The sequence below is a fragment of the Microplitis mediator genome, chromosome 1 (assembly GCF_029852145.1).
Source record: "Microplitis mediator isolate UGA2020A chromosome 1, iyMicMedi2.1, whole genome shotgun sequence".
Lineage (NCBI taxonomy): Eukaryota > Metazoa > Arthropoda > Insecta > Hymenoptera > Braconidae > Microplitis > Microplitis mediator.
The window spans coordinates 434,158-455,598 of NC_079969.1; the positions used below are offsets into that span (position 1 = coordinate 434,158).

General features: G+C 30.1%; 4 protein-coding genes across 5 annotated transcripts in view; 2 read left to right on the forward strand and 2 right to left on the reverse strand.

Annotated features, from left to right (window-relative positions):
- Positions 1-1,361: 1,361 nt before the first annotated feature.
- On the forward strand, positions 1,362-2,396 carry LOC130672368 (proteasome assembly chaperone 2). Its single transcript, XM_057476918.1, has 2 exons — positions 1,362-1,816; positions 1,875-2,396. The coding sequence occupies exons 1-2, from the start codon at positions 1,484-1,486 to the stop codon at positions 2,280-2,282; spliced, it is 741 nt and encodes a 246-aa protein (XP_057332901.1). The 5' UTR covers positions 1,362-1,483; the 3' UTR covers positions 2,283-2,396.
- Positions 2,397-3,068: 672 nt separating this feature from the next.
- Positions 3,069-4,031, reverse strand: LOC130672377 (translocon-associated protein subunit delta). Its single transcript, XM_057476929.1, has 2 exons — positions 3,640-4,031; positions 3,069-3,418 (listed from the first exon to the last, which is right to left on the reverse strand). The coding sequence occupies exons 1-2, from the start codon at positions 3,886-3,888 to the stop codon at positions 3,158-3,160; spliced, it is 510 nt and encodes a 169-aa protein (XP_057332912.1). The 5' UTR covers positions 3,889-4,031; the 3' UTR covers positions 3,069-3,157.
- A 420-nt stretch (positions 4,032-4,451) lies between these two features.
- Positions 4,452-10,283, forward strand: LOC130667458 (erythroid differentiation-related factor 1). The gene is made up of 6 exons (XM_057469046.1): positions 4,452-4,632; positions 5,207-7,358; positions 7,806-8,356; positions 8,527-8,845; positions 9,319-9,754; positions 9,961-10,283. Exons 1-6 carry the CDS (start codon positions 4,603-4,605, stop codon positions 10,103-10,105), a joined length of 3,633 nt encoding a protein of 1,210 aa, XP_057325029.1. The 5' UTR covers positions 4,452-4,602; the 3' UTR covers positions 10,106-10,283.
- Positions 10,284-14,187: 3,904 nt separating this feature from the next.
- The window catches only part of LOC130671198 (uncharacterized), a 75,268-nt gene continuing 68,014 nt past the window's right edge, over positions 14,188-21,441 (reverse strand). Inside the window, exons 5-7 of one of the 2 annotated variants that reach the window (XM_057474933.1) lie at positions 18,762-18,940; positions 17,667-18,127; positions 14,188-14,672 (exon numbers count right to left, since the gene is read on the reverse strand). In XM_057474933.1, the coding sequence (XP_057330916.1) occupies positions 14,455-14,672; positions 17,667-18,127; positions 18,762-18,940 (858 nt within the window). In that variant the 3' untranslated portion in view covers positions 14,188-14,454. Of the gene's footprint in view, positions 14,673-17,052; positions 17,189-17,666; positions 18,128-18,761; positions 18,941-21,441 lie in introns of those variants that run through there. The other variant, XM_057474938.1, reaches the window with a different exon arrangement.

Genomic DNA, 21,441 nt, shown 5'->3' on the forward strand with positions numbered 1-21,441 from the left:
GTATGATACTTCACATTTATAAGAACATTAAACCCAGCAGATGTAGTAAACACAAACACTAAAATAAATTTTATCTTTCTTATTATTTATTCGACCAATCAGAAGACAAGATGCCACCTCACGTCACGGGAATTTTTTTTTTTTCTATTCTGTCTACACACAAAGAAAACCACGCGACAAGTATATTTATTATTAATTACTTGTATTATTAATAAAAAACTTTTAAATAATTATTATTAGTTATTACTATTATTTATTATTTGAATTATGATAATAAATTTATAAAATGTCCTATCAATTTGTTTTAATAGATTTATATTTATTATTATTTTTAAGAGACACTTTAACGTGATGTTTACGTTTTCACACTTCGAGAATTTTAATATCGATTACTGGGCTATCGAATTATGTTTTTTTTTCTTATCTGGGATTATCGATTATGTAACTTCGATTGTTACGTCAAGCGCACGCGCTGACAGGATGATAATTTTTCAAATTTTGTTTGCGTTGGCGGCATTGGATTTTTAAAAAAAATTTTTTTTCGCGCGTAACATCAGACAAATTTAAAATTTAAAAAAATGCGCGTTTGAAAAATTCAAAAATTAATAAGTGCATTTTTTATAAATATTATTTATTCAAATTTTGTTTACGTTGGCGGCATTGGATTTTTTGAAAAAATTTTTTTTCGCTCGTAACATCAGACAAATTTAAAATTTTAAAAAATGCGCGTTTGAAAAATTCAAAAATTAATAAGTGCATTTTTTATAAATATTATTTTTTCAAATTTTGTTTACGTTGGCGGCATTGGATTTTGTAAAAAAATTTTTTTTCGCGCGTGACAGACAAATTTAAATTTATAAATAAATGAGTGAATATTTAATAAAATAAAATTTAAAAAAAATGCGCGTTTGAAAAATTCAAAAATTAATAAGTGCATTTTTTATAAATATTTTTTCAAATTTTGTTTGCGTTGGCGGCAGTGGATTTTTAAAAAAATTCTTTTTCGCGCGTAACATCAGACAAATTTAAAATTATAAATAAATGAGTGAATATTTAATGAAATAAAATTCAAAAAAATGCGCGTTTGAAAAATTCAAAAATTAATACGTGCATTTTTTATAAATATTATTTTTTTCAAATTTTGTTTACGTTGGCGGCATTGGATTTTTTGAAAAAATTTTTTTTCGCGCGTGACAGACAAATTTAAAATTATAAATAAATATTTAATAGAATAAAATTTAAAAAAAATGCGCGTTTGAAAAATTCAAAAATTAATAAGTGCATTTTTTATAAATTTAATTTTTTAAATTTGTCTGATGTTTGCACTCACACTGAGTGCGCGCTGTTTCTGCGCAAGAAAAAAATAGTTTAAGGTTAAGGTCCAGGTTCTCGTTACCGTCAAAGCAAAATAAATAAACTGCATGTTCATCGCTACTGACAAGCAACTTCTTCAATTACAAGTGATAAATAAAAATCCATAAATATGATAAAGTTAACAGAAGAAATAAATTTATCCGACTATAAATTAATAATCCCAGCAGTTGCTGTGGGAAATGTCGGTCAACTAGCCCTCGATTTATTAATAACGAGTATGAGTATGCGTAAAATTGGTCATGTTATAAATTCATGTTTTATTCCGATCCTCGGCGCAGATCCTTACGTCAAAAATTCAAGTTCTCTATGCACGAGTTGCGACATTTATTGTCAGCAGACTAAAAAAATAGTCGCGATTCAAATTCGCTCGCCTGTGGTCAAAAATTTGCAGAGTTTTTTTGATGAACTAAAGAAATTTATTGAGGAAAAAAAAATTTCGCAGGTAAAATTAATTAATTAAATTCTATTTATTACAGGTAATTAATTTTTTAAAATTGCAGGTCGCAATTTTAACAAGCGGGTGGTCACATACGAGATCGGACATTCAAATTAGAACGGAGCCGATGCGTTACTTGGCCTCGCCAAGTATCCAGATGACCTCGGGGAAATTATTCGAGTCTTTGGATTGGCTGGAACTTGAATCAACGACAAATGCTGAAGGTACTGAGTGTGTGAGCATCGCTGGCGGCGGATTTGCTTTGAAACTTCATGAGTTTTTGGTACAAAATAAAATTCCCTCTGTTGTAATCCTGAGATTTTGCTCTGAGGGTGACAATGTACCTGATGCTGTTGCTTTTGTTGATTATCTGAACAAGTGGCTGTCATTTGGCTTCGACTCATCGAAGGTCAAGTTCCCTGACTCGTGGGAATTTCTGTTTGGGAATCCTGCGCCTCTAGATATTTATTAAAAAACTTTCGGCGGGTTTCGGAGAAATTTTTGAAAATTTCTTTGAGATTTTTCTATTTTTTATAAATTATTAATTATCTTGTAATAATAAGGGTTATAAATAAAATTACGATTGTATTTTATTGTAAAAAATTTTTAATTCATTTGAAATTCCGAGGGAAAGCTCGAAAGAAATTTTGTTTTTCAAACAGGAATTGTGGCTTAAATATTGGAGTTACGATAAAAATGATGAGAAATGATTTTGTAGGAAATTGAATTCCCCGCAAAAAAGGTCCTTATCAATTATTCCATAAATTCAATAGTTTAATCAATATTTTGATTTAAAGCTTATAGTTTACAGTGACAGGAATTTTTAACAAAAATTTTGAACTCCGTAACTTTAAATTTAATTTTCCAGTAAACTATCATAGATACGAGGAAAAGTAATCGATACAATTTTGTAGGAAATTAAATTTTCTACAAAAAAGGTCCTTATCAATTATTCCCTAAATTCAATAGTTTAATCAATATTTTGATTTGAAGCTTATGGTTCACAGTGACAGGAATTTTTAACAAAAATTTTGAACTCCGTAATTTTAAATTTAATTTTCCAGTAAACTATCAGAGATACGAAAAAAAGTAATCGATACAATTTTGTAGGAAATTAAAATCTCTACAAAAAAGGTCCTTATCAATTTTTTATTTAAACCAATAGTCTGCTGAGAATTCTAATTTTTTCTCAAAATAAATTAATGGGATTAAATTTAAGAAAAATAATTCTTTGTGATTTATAAATGAAGAGAAATAATTAAATCTCAAGTAATTGATTTATTAAAACATTTAAATATTCTAATAATAAAAAAAAATTAAATTAAAATCTAAATACAGTTTTTAAAACTAAGCGAGAAGTTTTGCCTTTGAAGAAAAAGCTGCGTAGGAAACAAGAGCAGCGAGAGCTACGGCCAAGAGTTCTGAGTTTATCCAGGGTCCTTGATATACTCCAGGATTCTTTACAATGACAACAGCCAAGGGCTTGACAGTCGAGGGGTCCTCGTTGTTGCGATGAGCTTTTCTGATCGCGGCGTAACTTTCCTCGTCGTAAAGTTTAACTTCGTAGTTACCTGAGTGAACTTTTTTTATTTCTTCAGTCCAAGAAACCTTTAAATAAATTTTTATTACTTTAAAAACTCGTCTAACTCATGGCTCAATTTCACTTAAAATTTACAAACTTAAAAAATTGAATTTAAACGAAAAAAAAATTGAAATCTTGGAATTTAAAAATTCAAATTTTTAAAAACACGCGCCTTTAAAAAAAAATTGTTTTAGCTCCAAAATTTTAATATTGATAAAAAATATATGAATTTTATAGGTTATGTTACCTGATATTTATTATCAGCACTCAAACGAACAGCTGGTAAAGTTTTTCCTTCACATTCAGCATAAAGAGAAATATCTTTGACTCCATTGCTGCATTTTAATGTAAATTGTGTCGTAAATGCAACATTTGTGAGGACAGTTGCATCTTCAGTTACATATGCCGATGAAGTAACCTCTGGTTTTTCGCATTTCTCACATGTAATTGCACTAATTAAGCAAACAACGACACTCAGTACCACTAGACACTTCATTTTGAATATTTTGTTATTTAAAAAAATAATTTACACGAAAATTTTAACTCAAAAATTCTTAAATTCTCTTTCGTGTTGATATTGAGCTCGTGGATTTTTGAATACACTCTAGTTACTCCAGTGTGTGTAAGTGAATGTTTTTTAAAAGTGATGTGTCAAACTCACGGCCACGTCACTAAAAGACGTGGAACTGATGACACAATTTTTGCACGCGAGTTTCTAGTCTGGGAAACTGATACCCAGAGGCGGTAAATTTCAAATTTCAAATTATAAAAACAATTAATTTATAGTTTTTAAATAAAAATTACTCATTAAATTAATTTAATTTTCTATATTATTTATAATTAATTACTGTAAATAATATATATATAAAAGTACACATATATTTTTAAAGAACGTCACTTCACCGACATTTTGAATTTCGTGCACTTGCGCGGTCGAAACCAGAGCGCGCAAGTGGCTGCTGGTAAAATAAATTTCAAATTTACCGCCAGTGAATATTCAAATTTTTTACGATGAGTTTCCGTGTCTACAGATTTGTTTTTTCATTGGATTGTTATTATTTTGTTCGGGTATGTTCCAGAAGTTATTATTGAGTATAAAAACAAGTGCGTACGTACTTAAATAAATATAACTCCTGGTTATATTTAGACATTTATTCGTAATAAGTGACAAGTGTAATTATTTATTTGTTTAAATTCTATTATTGACAAAATGTCTGACACATCGGATGGTAATTTGGAGGTAATTGTTTTATATATTTATTTTTTGGTTATATTTATTCATTTTTATAATTATTAGTAATTAGTAACTTAAATTTATGAGAAAATAAAATTAATTTATTGAATTTCATAATTTTTTGGGAAGTTTTTATTTTTTTATTTTTTATGAATGAAAATATATGAAAATTTATATCAGAAGTACTTATTAGTAACTAGTAGATTAAGTGAGTAGTATTTTGAATAAAATTTTCAAATTTTTAATCAGAAATTTTAATTTTTAATTATAAAAATTTTTTTGTCAAAATTTCAAATATTTTTTTTCTTTTAAAAAATTATTTTCAAATTTGTGGCTAAACTATTGGGTCTAGAGACAAAATGTATAGAAATGAATTTTTAGAGAATTTAATTCTGTACAAAAAAGTTATGAGTTAAAATTTTTTTAAATCTGATAGTTTAGATGGAATTTTGATTAATAAGAAATTGAAAAATATTTTCCTTGAATTTTTTGTAAAAGTTGATGACTTATTTTCAAAACCCACTAGTTTACCCGCCATAACTTCGTGAAGAAAAATAATAAAACCGAAAACTTATTGCAGTTAAAACCCGTGGTAGTGAGTCCATCTTCCCCCACTCCCGTAAAGTCAACCGCCGTCGTGAAGTACTCGGCCGTAGTGCCAGCGACCTTCGCCCAACTTCAATGCAACACGAACTTGAACCATCCCCCCTCCAACTGGCTCAGCAGCTCCGCAGAAAGCTACGGTCTGCAAAGCGTCCAGCCTCCCAACACAGGATTCTCAAGTTTCCGTATGGCCCACATGTTCCCCGACTGCGTCGGCGAAGTTGACGTCGTCTCCGACGCAGAGAACATTAAAAAACTATTAAAAATGCCTTACAGCCACGGCGTAGTCTCCATGATGGTCCATCGTATAGAAAATACCCTCCTCCTCGACGACTTTGACATCCAAAAATACCTTTTGCGTCAGGCGGAGAATGACTGGAAGTGGCTGAAAGAGTTCATTTACCAGCACGTATTCCACAGCGCCGAAGACAAAGAGAAGCGTCTCTCCCACAAACCCAACAGCCGTAACGCGATCCAGCAAAAAAACTTGACCTCCAAATTCCTCTACCACTCGCTAGTCCCAAATGTCCCCCACCCAAAGCCTTCGGAGCAGCCCCCACTCCCTCTACAGAAACTCGACACCGAGCCCCCTCTGCCCGAGCCCACCAATGAAGAAAAACCCGGGCCCCGGAATCACTTTTCCCGCAACATAGTCTGGACTTTCGAGAACATTCAGATGCTAATTGGGACCAACATGCCCATTTTCGGGGGCCAGACCCATCCCTGCATATCTCTGAGGCTCAGAGACATGAACAAACCGATCAACGTCCTAACAGGAATCGATTACTGGCTAGATAACCTCATGTGCAACGTCCCCGAGGTGATCATGTGCTACCATCTAGACGGAATCGTCCAGAAGTACGAACTGATTAAGACTGAGGACCTCCCGAATCTAGATGACGCTAAATTCAGTCCCAAAGTTATCAGAGACGTGGCCCAAAATATTTTGAGTTTTTTGAAAAACAATGCGACCAAAGCGGGCCACACTTACTGGCTATTCAAAGGCAAAGATGACGATGTTGTAAAACTTTATGACTTGACGTCACTTTGCAGTGACATTTCTGATGACAAAGGACAGAATCCATTTACTGTTCCCGTCGCCATGTTGTTGTACCGAGTTGCCAGAAACATGAAGTATTCTAGCGACGGTCATCAGGGAACTATTAGGATGTTATTGAAAAATTGCATCGATTTGCTTAACATCGAAAAGTATCCGCAAATTGTTACGTCCGCGCATTATATGCTGTCGGATTTGTATGTACCCGCGGATACTGATCCCGCGGCTCCGGTTCTTGTTGACCAGGGGACTGATGATGACGATGATGAGGATCAAAATGAAGAAAGTGGTCCGGTTATGGAAGAGGACAACGTTGAGGAAGGAGCCATTTCAATCCAGTCGCTTACTTTGGCTCATATGAGAGACGAAGAAGAAAATGGCTGCAAGTTTAGGCCACCGGCAATCAGCGGGACTGTTGCAGAAAGATGCTTAGACGGATTGAAACATGTGGCTGAGGGGTTGGAGTGCTTGAAGTACTTTCCGGAAGAGGTTAAGGAAGAGGTTAAAGAGGAAAAGGAAGATGTCCTTAAGATGGCGAAGCCGTTTGAGGCCATTCCGATGCCCTATGAGTCGCTGAAGGACTCGAAGGACGAGAGGGAGGTTAGGGACGGAAGCCCTGGGCTCAGGAAGAAGAAGAAAAAGAAGGGAAAGGAGAAGAGTGATGAGAAAGTTAAGGACAGCAAGGCGTTGTGCAAGAAAATGGAGAATTTGCCGACTTGGCAGGCGCCCAAGAGTGACATTCATGACTGGAAAAATCATTTGAAAATTTTGCTGTACGAAAAGGCGACGCTGATCTTTGCTGTGCTGGGGGAGTATGAGTACACCAACCAGAGGTTCGGGAGATCGCTGAGGTACAGCTTGGCGGTACTGAGGTGTCATAAAATACTGGAGTGGTTTTGTGGAATGAAGAATGATAAGTTGATTAGTTACTTGCTAGGGAGGACTGGGGACTGCTGTTTGATGATTGTTCATGATTGGCAGAATATTGATACTCACAGGAGCGCTTATGAGGAAGCGGATGAGGTGGAGCTCAAGATTCTCAGCGAGTTTTTTGAGATCAGTGGGAATATGAGTAAGTATTGGGGTGTGGGTACTCAAACTAGAGGAAATTAGTTAGTTTGAATAATACCAGTGTTAATTTTGGTGTAAAATCATTTTTTGGAAAATTGATTATTAAAAAAATTTTTAGTTTAAATATATTGATGTGGGTACTTAAACTAACGGAAATAAGTTTGTTTAGCTCACCCCAGTGTCAAATTAAAAAAAAAAATTTTTTTGAAAAAATTGAAAAAAAAAGTACAAAAAAAATTTTGCACCAAAAGTATTGTTGTGGGTACTCAAACTAACGGAAATCAGTTAGTTTAGCTCACCCCAGTGTCAAATTAAAAAAAAAAAATTTTTTGAAAAAATTGAAAAAAAAAAGTACAAAAAAAAATTTTGCACCAAAAGTAGTGTTGTGGGTACTCAAACTAACGGAAATTTACCGTTCTATTGACAAATAATAATGAAATTATTCCAGATGAAGCTGAGCTGCTTCCCGACACACTAACGACCCTGGAGTCAACTTTGGTAGTGTCACTAAAGTGTTACGAGAAAGCGTTAGCTCTAGGTCCGCTGGAATCTGATCGAAATATTTTGATCCGTCGTCTTGGAAACGTCCACAATGAACTAGGAGTCTTGTATATGAACCAAGCGACATCTAAGTACCAGCAAATTGACCAAGATGAGTCAGCTGCAGTCGCTGAGGTGATCGGTCTATTGACCAAATCTCATCAGCATCTCGAGGCAGGAGTTAAAGCTTTCGAGATCAGCCGTGATGATGTTAATCTTGCGTTACTTCACTCAAATACCGGAAGATTAATGAGAACGTGGGCTCACATACCAGATAAAAAACAATCTCAGGAAAAATATTTTTACAATAAAGCTATCACTAGTTATCAAACGGCACTTCTGGTTCTTGGGAACAAAAAAACTAATCCTTTTATTTGGGAAGATGTCACGTGGGAATTGTCGAGTACGCTTTATGCTATGGCGACATTAACACAAGATTTTACTAACAGCAATTATAAGGTATTTTTTTTGTTTTTGATTAAAATTTATTTTTAAGATTTTTAAGTTTACATTTGGGTTCAGGGCATGATTTCCTCTGGAATGAGTACCCACAACCCCATACCCAGCCTTCATAAATTTCCATAAATTTTTAATCATAAGCAGGATTAATAAAAAAAATAATTTTACAGACTGAAGAAGAAGTAACGAGAGAAGTAGTCGAAATATTACAAAAAGCCCTGAAACACTGTGACACAGAGACACCTGGCTCGCGTCAGCCGATCTATCAATTTCGCGCTGCTAATATTGAACACCGTCTCGGCTCACTTTATCACCGGATTTACCGTGAGCTCGATCACGATAACGAGACAACAAAACGTAAAACAAGCTTGCAATTAAGTCGGATGCACTATGAGAGAGCAGCTAAATTATTTATGACACTAGAGCAACCTGTTGAGTTTCTTACAGTGCAGCTGGAACGGGTCGCACTTGCAGAGCACCAGGCGTCTAGTAAGTTTCTTTTTAATTTAATTTTAATCCAAAAAAATATCAGCTACCCGCCATTTCATTACCAGTTGATTACAAATATTTTTTAATAAATACTAAGTAGTCTACAAATAAAATTTTTGATTATTTTTGAAAAAAAAATTTTTTTTGGTAAAATAAATTTCATTTTCTTAAAGTTGATGAAATTTCCTGTAAAATGAGTACCCACATCGATATATTTAAATCAAGTCATTTATTCGTCAATTATCCGCGAGTCATCCGCGAGTTGATGGTTAGCAATGACTTTATCAAAATATATTGATGTGGGTACTCAAATGAGAGGAAATTTCGTCACGAATTCAACTGTCGTAAGCATTTTTTTTTCTTGCCAAAAAAAAAAAAAAATTATTTTAGCAGTTTATTGATCGGTAATAAAACGAAAGGCAACTGATGGCTTGCCAGTGTACAAAATAACTAATTGTTTTTTTTGTTTACAGACTCGCCGTTTAGCAAAAAATTGAAAGCTTATCAATCAGGTTTAGAAATAATTCTACAATGCCCACCGATGCTGGAAGTTATGATTGAAAAATGTAAAGATAATAAAGTAAAATATAAAAATGATGGTGAAAGTAAAGAAAATAATTTTGAGAATAAGAATAAGGAAAATAATACAGATGAAAATGAAGAGAAAATTAATAAAGATAATGATGAAAATATTAACAATGAAAATCTGCTAAATAAAAAACAAGATAAGAAGACAAATGATGATAATAAAAAAATAATAAATAATAGCAGAGAAAATCAACAGGACAGTGAAGAAAATCAGCAGAATGAAAAGGAAGAAAATTTAATTATTTTACTCGAGCAAAGACTACAGTATTTATTGAAATCATTAACTAAATTGTGTTTAGAAAAAAATTCAAATAAAAGAGAGTGAGTATTAAAATTTTTTGAAAAATTATATTCCGAAAAAATGGACACTCCTGTTGTGTTGTACACAAAATTTCCTCTCGAAAGAGTACCCACATCGATATATTTCGAGCAAAAAAAATTTTTTCAAATCTAAATGTCCAATTTTTCTATTTCCTGTTGAAGCAAGACGACTAAAATAAAAAGCTTAATTACAATATTTGTTTTAGGTACGAAAATTTATCCAACACTTACAAAATGTGCTACGGAAAAACTCTGAGACCAGTCAGTAAATCCGGGATCGATTTACTTGAGCATTTAATTAAAGTACTGAGTGAAATCGCTCCGAAATTACGACAGATTCAGGATAATTAATTTTATTTACTCAACGCCTTTAAGTATTTGGCTGTTCAAGAATCAGTTGTTTTGTTACGCAGCTTTATAAGCCTTTGTATCAATATATGTATATATATCCGCAATAAGATATACTATTTAAGTTATTTATGTCATTACAATAAAGTGGGTTTTGATTTTTCTAACAAAAAATTTCTTTTCATCAAAAATTCTGCATGGTCCATTTTACCCCAGTAGCACATTCTGCCCCTTGTGATATTAATTTATAAAAAAATTATACGATACATTTTGTGTTCTCCCTGTCTCCGAGCGCATGCTCATAATTAAAAATGAAATTTTTTTTTTACTGGCAACTAAAATATTAAAATTTTCAAAAATTAATTAATAAAATTTTTATAAACAATAAGTAAAATATAATAATTTTTTTTTTAAACTAGATCGTAAAAAAATTTAAATAAAAAATAAATAAAAGAATTAAATATTTTCGCGTCATAAATTTGTCATATTTATGTCGACTTTTGGACACAAAAATCGACACATTTATCAGGAGAACATAAATTTATACGTTAATCCTCAGCATGTACTATATATATTTCATACACGCATATATTGAGTTATATCTTCGTCTGAACTCGTGAATCCGCGGGATAAAAATTTTACCCGCGAAAGATTTGAATTTAAAATCTTCAAATTTTTTTATCTGTCCATAATTCCTTAACTACTAGACTTAGACAAAAATTCAAAGAGACCTTTTTTGTAGGAAATTTAATTCTCTACAAAATTGGTCTAGATCATTTTTGCTGTAAAGTTGATAGTTTGCTCGTAATATCAACTTTTAGGTAAAAACTGAAAGTATGCAGCGATGGATAAAGAAAACTTTTTTATTGGCCAATTAAAATACTTGAGCGAATGAATGGACGTTAAAAAAATATACTATCTGGGGTTTAATGATCTCCTGGTGTAATACCGACCGAAAACCGTGCCCGTGCGTCAAGTTTGTCCGAACTTTGACGACTTTTGGACACAAAACCCGTGCTCGGGATCAGGAGCGCATGCAATAACAGGAGTTACTTCTTCCACTCATACATATGTACAATATACATGTATATATATCTATATATCAACAAACGAAGAATAGTTCTGTTAATATAGCGGATTATAATGCGAATATTAATATAAATAATTGCACGCCTCGGAAGCGAAGCGGAGAGGTTGTGTTTTATAACCGACCTGTCAAGGTCACACGATTTCCACTCATTAAAGTGCATATATTTTTTTTCTATTACCCTTACACATTATGAAAAGCACATCAATATAAAGCTGAAACACTAATAAATAATCCTGATACTTTTTTTAATATGTCTAATATGTATTAATATAAAAAAAAGTTCATTAAAAAAAATTTATCGTGGACGTCCATTAGTCTGTGGTTCAAAAAAACGACGTGGCACGGATATCTCGAGAACGACTTGACGAAACTACTTAATTTTTTTTTCAAAATTTTCAGAAATAAGCAAAGAAGGTTCCTTTCGAAAATCACTACTGTAGGCCTTCTCGTTTTTTTAAAAATAAATCATTACGGTTAAAACCGGCAATCTTACATGTAAACAAACACACACTGCCGCCATTTTTCATTAGGAATGTTCTCCTTATTTATTTTTTTTTTTACTTTTATTACCGTATATTTACCATGGAAATTTCTATGGGAAAAGAGCGGGATGTTCAATTTTATTCGAAATTTAAAACTTTTAAAAAAAAACATAACATGAGCTTTCGAGGCGTGCACTTTTGGATTTTCAAAATTTTTTTTCCTTATTGAGTCAAATTATAAATTATAAATTGAGGAGCAAAATAGGGTTGCTAGGGTAAACTGGGCCCTATAGAATTTTTTAGGACTTACAGTATCAAGGGTAAAATGACCCTCTACAAATTTTTTTTTTAACTTTATAAAATATACAAACGCAACTCTGACATTGAGTAATTTGGACAATCCAAAATTATTTTGAAATTTTGTAACAACGGGATTTTTTTGTACAGTTCATTTTTTCCAATTTTTATCTATAACTGGATAATATTGACTCCTATAACATATTACCTTGACAACGTAATTGTCTATATATATAAACATATATAAATATGTTTGGTCAATATTGATTGGAATGTATCTGATATCAAAACTATAAGAATTACTAGACATTTTTTATAAAAATTTAATTTCTACAAAATTTTATTTTGATGTTTTTTCAATATTTTACATCGGTGGCCAAAAAATCGCGTACTAAACCAAATCCACCAATAAATTGAATAGAATTATATATTCGAGCCAAAAGTAATAAAATAAAATTAGTATATATACTGGTTATATGACTAAATATATATATGTATGAAGTTTCCTTTAGATTAACTAGCATTAAGTGAACAAGGATCTTGCGGAGGGTGGCTTTTATCTTGTGCTTGGGGTTAATGTCGTACTATAACGGCTCTTTTATGTTCTGTACCAGCAATGCAAGCTTTGTATTATATATTCAATTATATATATATATATATATATATATGAAGTACATAAATACACGTAGTATTGTCATGAGTACCTAGTGTTGGCGTATTAGTACCAACTTGTACTTGTACTTGTAGATATATTCCTACCCCAAAGTACTATTAATTCACTTTCCCTCTTTCTCTCTCTATTTTAACCTCTTACTATTTATAAATACTTGTACTTACTCTTATTTTTATCATTATACTTGTCCCTTTCTCTTCTATACCCGTACGTCATTTTAATTTTTTCAATAAAATTTAAATAGTGAAATACTAGATTTTTTTTTGTTCTATTACTAAAAAATTGAATTTTTTTTTTTGGAGGGTGAATAAAAAAAAATCGTTATTTCAGTTGAATTAGTGATAAAATTCCCTGTAAAATGAGTACCCACATCAATATATTCAAATAAAGTCATTGGTGACGATCAATTCGCGATTGATTCGCGGACGGCTCGCGGATAGTAAACGAATAAATGAGTTTATTGAAATATATTGATGTGGGTACTCATTTTACAGGGAATTGAGTCTACTTCAAGGAAATATAAGTTTTTTTATCATACAAACTAATATCAACATATTTTTATAAATATACTAGGAATTAATTATCAATAATAAATTTATTATAGGAAGGATTTAAAAAAAATGAATTTTATTGAAAATAAAGAACAATGATTAAATTTTTTTTTTATTGTAGATTTTATTATTTAATATAAACCTTATATTATATATATATGTTAAAACATTACTACATGTGTTTTAAAATTTAATAATTTATTTTTTTTCTTAAAATAAATAAATCTAAATCTAAAATGTCCTTAAAAATTACGACGCTGATTTATATATATTATATATCATTCATATATTTTTTTTGTTCGCTTTCTTTGGACTGTGATTCAAAATCTCTTTGGATGTCTTTGGAAAAATTATTTACTGTAATTTTAGAAATTTGGGCAAAATGGATCGCGGAATTTCACACTGACAAATTTATAAATTTCCTAGAGACAAAACTATCAAGTTTACATAAAAATTCAAAGAGACCTCTTTTATAGAGGAGTTAATTTCCTACAAAATCGGTCTCTTATATTTTTATCATAACTCCAGTACTTTGTCCGGAATTTGAATTTGAAATTTCCAACTCTGTTAAATTCTAAAATATGTGACCATTTTACCCCCGAATTTTTATTTATCGTCTGAAATTTTTTTTGTCCATATAAATACTTAAACAATAATTATCAAATATTACACATTACACATTAATTAATTAATTTTTTATTAAAAAAAAATTCTCGTACTTTTTTTTTATTCAATCAATTATTTTTTATTAATAAAAAAATATTTAATTACTCCATCTACCTTTTGTTTATTAATTAATAAATTAATTAATAAATTTATTTAAAAAAAAAATACGAGACTTTTAAAAACGTTTATTTATTATTGATTTTTGTTAGAGCTATTAATTAATTTGTTTATTATTGTTATTATTAATAATCATTATTATATATATATATATATTAATATTTACTGAAAGAATATATAATACATTTATATCTAAGTACCATGATATACATTTTTTATATTTTTTCTTTTGTAAAAATTTTTCTTGTATTTTATCGATAACTGAAAAATTGATTTTTTTTTTTAAATAAAAATTTTGAAAAATTCAAAATTTAATAATATTCATACTAATTTTTTGAAAAAACATCTAGAGCAATAAAAACACAAATGCAATTTTTTTAAATAAAAAAAAAAAATTTAATTAAATGCATTTGTTTGAAATAAATTTGGATTTATTTATAATTATTATTTATTAGTAATAATAATAATTATTTATTTTACCAAGAAAATATATCGACAATAGGTTTATTATTATTATCAGGACAGGGTGTGACACTACCGCACCATTTTGTTTCTTTCAGTGGTGGACAAGCAGCGCCACCACGTCGTGGTTTCACTGTAATTTTACGCACTCGTTGGGTTTCGCCAACGCCACAGCTACGACTGCATGCACTCCATGCTCCCCAGTCTCCAACTTTACAATCTCTTGGAAAACCTGAAAGAAAAGCAAACGATCACTTTGAAACTCCGCCATTTTGAAAAAAATCTTCCACCTCAAAACTTTGACTTTCCTTAACTCTTCAACTAATTACAGTAATTACGTCAACTATTTTTTTTTAGACTCTTTGAATGTGAATTTAAAAAAATAACCCGCCATTTTTCAAAATTATTTACACCAAAATTCCTATCTACTCAAAATAAAAATTTTTGAATTATGAATTTATCATACATTTTTTTAAATAACGGATATCTCATCAGATTTCAAAAAAACGCCTATACTGATAAGAAGCTTTTTTGTAGGGAATTCAATTCTCTACAAAATCTTTTCCTTAAATATTTTCAAAAAAACCAATAGTTTAAAAGTTACAGGCTTCCAAAGTCAAAAAAAAATATCCGCTGATTTTTTCCACTTCACGACTTTGATTTCTCCCCTCTCCTCATCGAATCAACAAAAATAATAAAAAAAAATTTCTTTGCACCCTTCAAAAGTGAATTTAGAAATATCACTACAATTTTAGTCAATTTAATAAACTACTAATTAATAAAAAAATAAATTAGATATTTTATAAAAGTGAGGTTACGCTTTTTTGATATTTTTAATTATGCGAGTGTTAAAGTGTTTAAAGGAAGCTATTGTAAAAAAAAAAAATAATGATAGTAGAAGATTGAGGGTGAATGAAAAAATAAAAATAAAATATAAAAAGCTTGAAAGACGAGCTTTGATCGGTCACGCAGAAAATATGGCTATTGAACGTGCTCTCGTATTACGGAGCATAAATGAAAAACTCCTGGCTCTCATGGGTTTTCTTTCTTTTTTTTCTCGTTCCTACCCCTTGTACTTTATATACCCTAGTGTATATATAGAACCATCGGGGGTAAAATGGGCCAAGCGTGCGAATTAAAAAAAAAATTGAATTATTAAAAAATACTAGGCGGGGAATCGAACCGGGATCGTATTGTTTGAGTTTTATTCATTTTTTTGGTATAAATATTTTACAGAGGATTGTAAGAGATTTAATTTTGAGTTGAAAGAGGCTAAAAGAGGTTAATTGAAATGACTATGTAGCCAATGAGTCAAATGTTTTTAAAAAAACCAACGGATATTCATGCGAGACCGAAAATTAAATGAGTCAAACGTATGTCCGAGGATTTTATTAAATGCCTCAAGGGCTTTTATACTTTTATTTTACCTATTATATGGACATTTTTTATTTGCTCTTCTGTTATTATCTTTTTTTTTTTTAATATTTTTACTTTTCGTTCGCGATTCTCGTTTATACTAAAGGATATTTTTAATTAATAGAGTTATTTAATTGAATTTTTATTACAAGATTGATTGGCTTTAAATAGAAAAACTAATTAAGGGGAGAATGCACGGAGAAAAAAATATAGTAAATTTTACTAAAAAATATGAGAATAATTACTAAATTTGGATAGTAATCTTGACACGCTTATGATTTATATGAAAAATTCATAAACAGATTAGCATATTTTACAAGTCGTTTAGTAAATTTTACTATCCCGTTTAGTAAATTTTACTATATTAGAATGAAAAAAAATTAAATTAAATTTTTAATAGTTTTTTAACTTTTTATTATTATTGATTATTATTATTATTATTTCTGTCATCTGTATTGGTGTTGGTGTGGATTTTAGTTTTTTAAAAAATCACTTGACTCAACCGGGATTCGAACCCTGATCTCCCGCGTGCGAGACCTTTCCAATGTCTGGCGGCCCGATGTGTCCTTTGAACAAAAGTTTCAGAACTTGTAATACATCTTTGTATATGCTATCCCCACCAACTTTTAATTTTATCTATACATAGAAGAATTTACTATACAGATAGTAAAAAAATATAATCGTGTTAGCAAAAAATACATTGCGTATAGTAATTTTTAATATTTTGTATAGTAACAAATCCTATATTGTATTAGAAAATTAACTTTCTTAAATTTGTATTTATTAATAGTACTTGATAGTCAAATTTACTATACAAATAGTAAAAAATATAATCGTCTTAGCAAAAAATACATTGCGTATAGTAATTTTTAATATTTTGTATAGTAACAAATCCTATATTGTATTAGAAAATTAACTTTCTTAAATTTGTATTTATTAATAGTACTTGATAGTCAAATTTACTATACAAATAGTAAAAATATAATCGTCTTAGCAAAAAATACATTACGTATAGTAATTTTTAATATCTTATTATGTAATTATTACTGACTAGTAAATTTTACTAAACGTTTAGTAATAATTACAATACAGAATGTATTTTTTCATATCTGTTAGTAAATTTTACTATATTAGAATGGAAAAAAATTAAATTAAATTTTTAATAGTTTTTCAACTTTTTATTAATATTGATTATTATTATTATTATTTCTGTCATCTGTATTGGTGTTGGTGTGGATTTTTGTTTTTTAAAAAATCACTTGATCCAACCGAGATTCGAACCCTGATCTCCCGCGTGCGAGTTCTTTCCAAAGTCTGACGGCCCGAAGTGTCCTTTGAACAAAAGTTTCAGAACTTGTAATACATCTTTGTATATGCTATCCCCACCAACTTTTAATTTTATCTATACATAGTAGAATTTACTATACAGATAGTAAAAAAATATAATCGTGTTAGCAAAAAATACATTGCGTATAGTAATTTTTAATATTTTGTATAGTAACAAATCCTATATTGTATTAGAAAATTAACTTTCTTAAATTTGTATTTATTAATAGTACTTGATAGTAAAATTTACTATACAAATAGTAAAAAATATAATCGTCTTAGCAAAAAATACATTACGTATAGTAATTTTTAATATCTTATTATGTAATTATTACTAACTAGTAAATTTTACTAAACGTTTAGTAATAATTACAATACAGAATGTATTTTTTCATATCTGTTAGTAAATTTAACTATAGTATTGTAATTTTTACTATACTTTTTTCTCCGTGTGGGGGAAAATGAGACATTTTTTTTGACTTACGTCGACGATAATGTTTTCCTTTCGTAGAGAGTCGGTGTTGTTTCATACGATATTTATGTAAATTATCTTTCGTACTGGTAATAACGTTATTATTATTATCGTAATTACTACGTGTCGTATTAAAATTATTATTATTATCATTATTATTGGTAACATTAGAAATTCTTCTCTGTATATCCTGATAAATTTGTGCTTTTTGTGCTTCCATAAGTGCATCGGCGCTCTTGCGTTGTATAATTTCTTGTCTTGTTCTAGTATCCTGGCTATTGGCCACATTAAAATTCAAACTTCCCGGACTAACGTGATAACGTTGCCCCGGCAAAGATGTCGGAGTCGCAACAGGAAAACGTGACCGTGACAACCCCAAGCCATACGAGGACGCAATGCTATCCATTATCAAAGCTTTATTATCTCCTGGATGATCTGTTACCACAGGATTCGTCGGTCCAGATGTCCAGTACCTGTAACAATCACCCAATCATTTATTTCACCTCCTAATTACCCCAACTCATATATTTTTAATTAATCGATCAATAAAATCCCACATTTCGACCTTTTACTCTTCGCCTGCCAATATCTTCCTAAATATCAAAAATATCATGATTTTTATTCAATACTTTTTTGTAGACAATTAAATTTCCTAAAAAATTTTCCTGATTACTTTTTTCTCTAAAGTCAATATTTCAGAAGTTACAGCGATTTCCAAAAAAAAAATTTTAAGTAATAAAAATATATATATATATATGTTATATGTTTCTCATATTTTGTGATATATTTGTTATATTGTAGTATCATCTGGCATATGACAGTGTAGAGAATAATAAAAATATATAACTGTATAGAAGGTCATATATATTTATACACATTTGCATCTCAATTCTAGAATCCAGATTTTTTTTTTTTTTTTTTCAAATTTATTATTTATTTTTTTTAGTCCTCCAGGCGATGCTGCTCAGTAAATATTTACTACAATTATATATACAACTCATGTTTATCCAAAAAGAAAAAAAAAAAGGATTCAAGTTCTGGAATAAATAAGAAGAAAAAAAAAAAGTGGAAGTAGATTAAGGTAAGATATCTAGTTAAAACGATTACCTGTATCTCTGAGTGTCCATTTCCTTTCGCTCCTCAGCAATCGCTTCGTTCAAGTCACGGTTCGGATCGATTCCCCTAGGAGTTGCTACCGCTGAATTGTACGGTAACTTATCATTGGTTATAAACTCCATTTCTACTTCGTCTTCGTGATAGCTTTCTGTTAATGTGTATTCCTTTAACTGCAATATAAATTTATATATACTTTACATATATATAACCACAAGTTTTATTTTAGATCGAATTATTTTTTACAATTTTATTAATTAAATTTACAGTCGAATAATAGGATTCTTTATATCAACAGTTTCCATAACTGCCATAGTTTACTCTATAAATATGAATTAGTGATTTTTCACTAATTTCAAGTAAATATTCACTAATTGTCAATGCTACAATCGTACCACGCAGAATTAGTGAATATTCACTAATTTCAAGTGAATATTCACTAATTGTCAATGCTACAATCGTACCACGCAGGATTAGTGGATATTCACTAATTTCAAGTGAATATTCACTAATTGTCAATGCTACAATCGTACCACGCAGGATTAGTGAATATTCACTAATTTCAAGTGAATATTCACTAATTTCAAGTGAATATTCACTAATTGTCAATACTACAATTGTACCACACAGGATTAGTGAATATTCACTAATTTCAAGTGAATATTCACTAATTGTCAATGCTACAATAGTACCACGCAGAATTAGTGAATATTCACTAAATGAATATGTGAATATTAGAATTCACTGATTTGATAAGTGAATTTGAAAATCCACTAAATTGAAAAGTGAATATGGGAATCCACTGATTTCATCGGTGAAAAAAAATATTATATTGCGGAAAAAAATATAAGACACTTGTAATTATATCCGAAATGTGATTAATGTATTAGAATCATTACTTAGAGGAAGTAAACATGATTTTGATTCATGAAAAAATCCCGGTGACTGCTGGGCTCGAACCTGCATCCTTCCGATTCAAAGTCTTTGATGCTATCCACTGCGCTGACTTACGCATGTGATCGCGTGAGTGTAAATAGTATGTTCGTTATGATACCAAACAATAACTGATGAAGAAATAAAAAATCCGTGATGTTATGATTGACGTACTCTTCATATAAATATATTATTGTTCTGTACTTCTATTTTTTTTTATTTTGAAAGTTTTTTATTAAAATTTTTTAAAATAGTACCATAATTATTAATTATATTTATGTCTAGTAAAATGTTTAATTATTTGCTAGTTAAAGTTACTAGTGAAATTGTGAAATTCATAAATTAAGAAGTGAATAACAGTTTGACTTGTAGAAATTATGAAAATATCGGTAGTTCACTAGTGAAAATCACTAATTTGCTAGTGAAAATTATAGTACTCAATTTATTAGCGAGAATTCACTAATTTGTTATTTAAATACACTGATTATGAAGTGAATACTGCTTCACTAACGTAATTAATTAAATTTCCACTAATTCATGTTTAGAGAGTACCCCACCACCCATGGCCAACTTACCCCCACTCTTCCACAGACCCTACAACCATTTCCAAAAAAATAACTAATTTTTTTTCTACCAAAAATGTAATTTCCCCCTCCCTAAGTTGAAATATTTTGTCACCCACAGCGTAATTATAAAAATATGATCGAGTTAACTCAAACAAACGTCTTAAATAAACACGTCTAACATGTGGTATCAAATGCAATTAGACATATATAACAACAAGTGAAGCTTTGAATGCGTTAATTAGAGATTGGCCTTAATTAAGCGTCATCCGAGAGTCTCTTGAGTTGAAAATCAAATAGATTTATCCGTATATAGTTTGAGATTATATTGTGCCGAGGTTGTTCGCGTCTCTGTCTATCTCTAGGTACTCGTGTTACTATATATATTACATATATATTTGAATAGAGGGGTGAGATAACTAGAGAGTTATGCAGATCAAATGTAATTCTCGTGGACATTCGACAGTTCTATCGACTGTATTTGATCAATCGATCGTATAATGTTGGGTCTCTTACTCTGTAATTATCCAAAGATCCATTAACTAGTACTTTATCGACCCCAAAATGTCTTTAAGTAATTGGAAATGTACTGAGTGTTAATGAATATTGATGTCACTTTACTTTTATTAACGTTTTATTTTATTTTATTTCTTTTTTTTTTTACACTTTGACTTTATCGAGTTACGTAAATTTTCAGTAGACAAGTACTTAGCACTTACTATTTAATTTGAATAATTTTTTTTTCGCGCGCAAATGGATTTGAAAATTTTTTAATGATTAACGGGCTGTAACTCGAAAACTAATGGATGAATGTGAAAATTTGTAAGGACGTTTTTTGTAGAGCAAAAAATTTTGCAAAAAAAATCTATCTTAGGAAAATTGAAAATTTTCGATTGGTAATGAGATATTTTGGATAAAATATTTTGCGGTGAATTGGACGTTCGAAATTTCGATTTATGAACGTAAATTATGTAAAATTGTGTAAATGTAATTTAAGATTGTTGATTAAAAGGTTTTAATTAAAAGTTGGTACAATAAATCAATGATTGATGGCATTTAAATGTTTAATCGCGATATTTTACTATGCAAATTTATAAACGCTGATATAAATAGAATGAAAAAAAAACTTGCGTTATATCGACGATTGCAAGTGATTAATAGTTATCCACGTCCGCGGG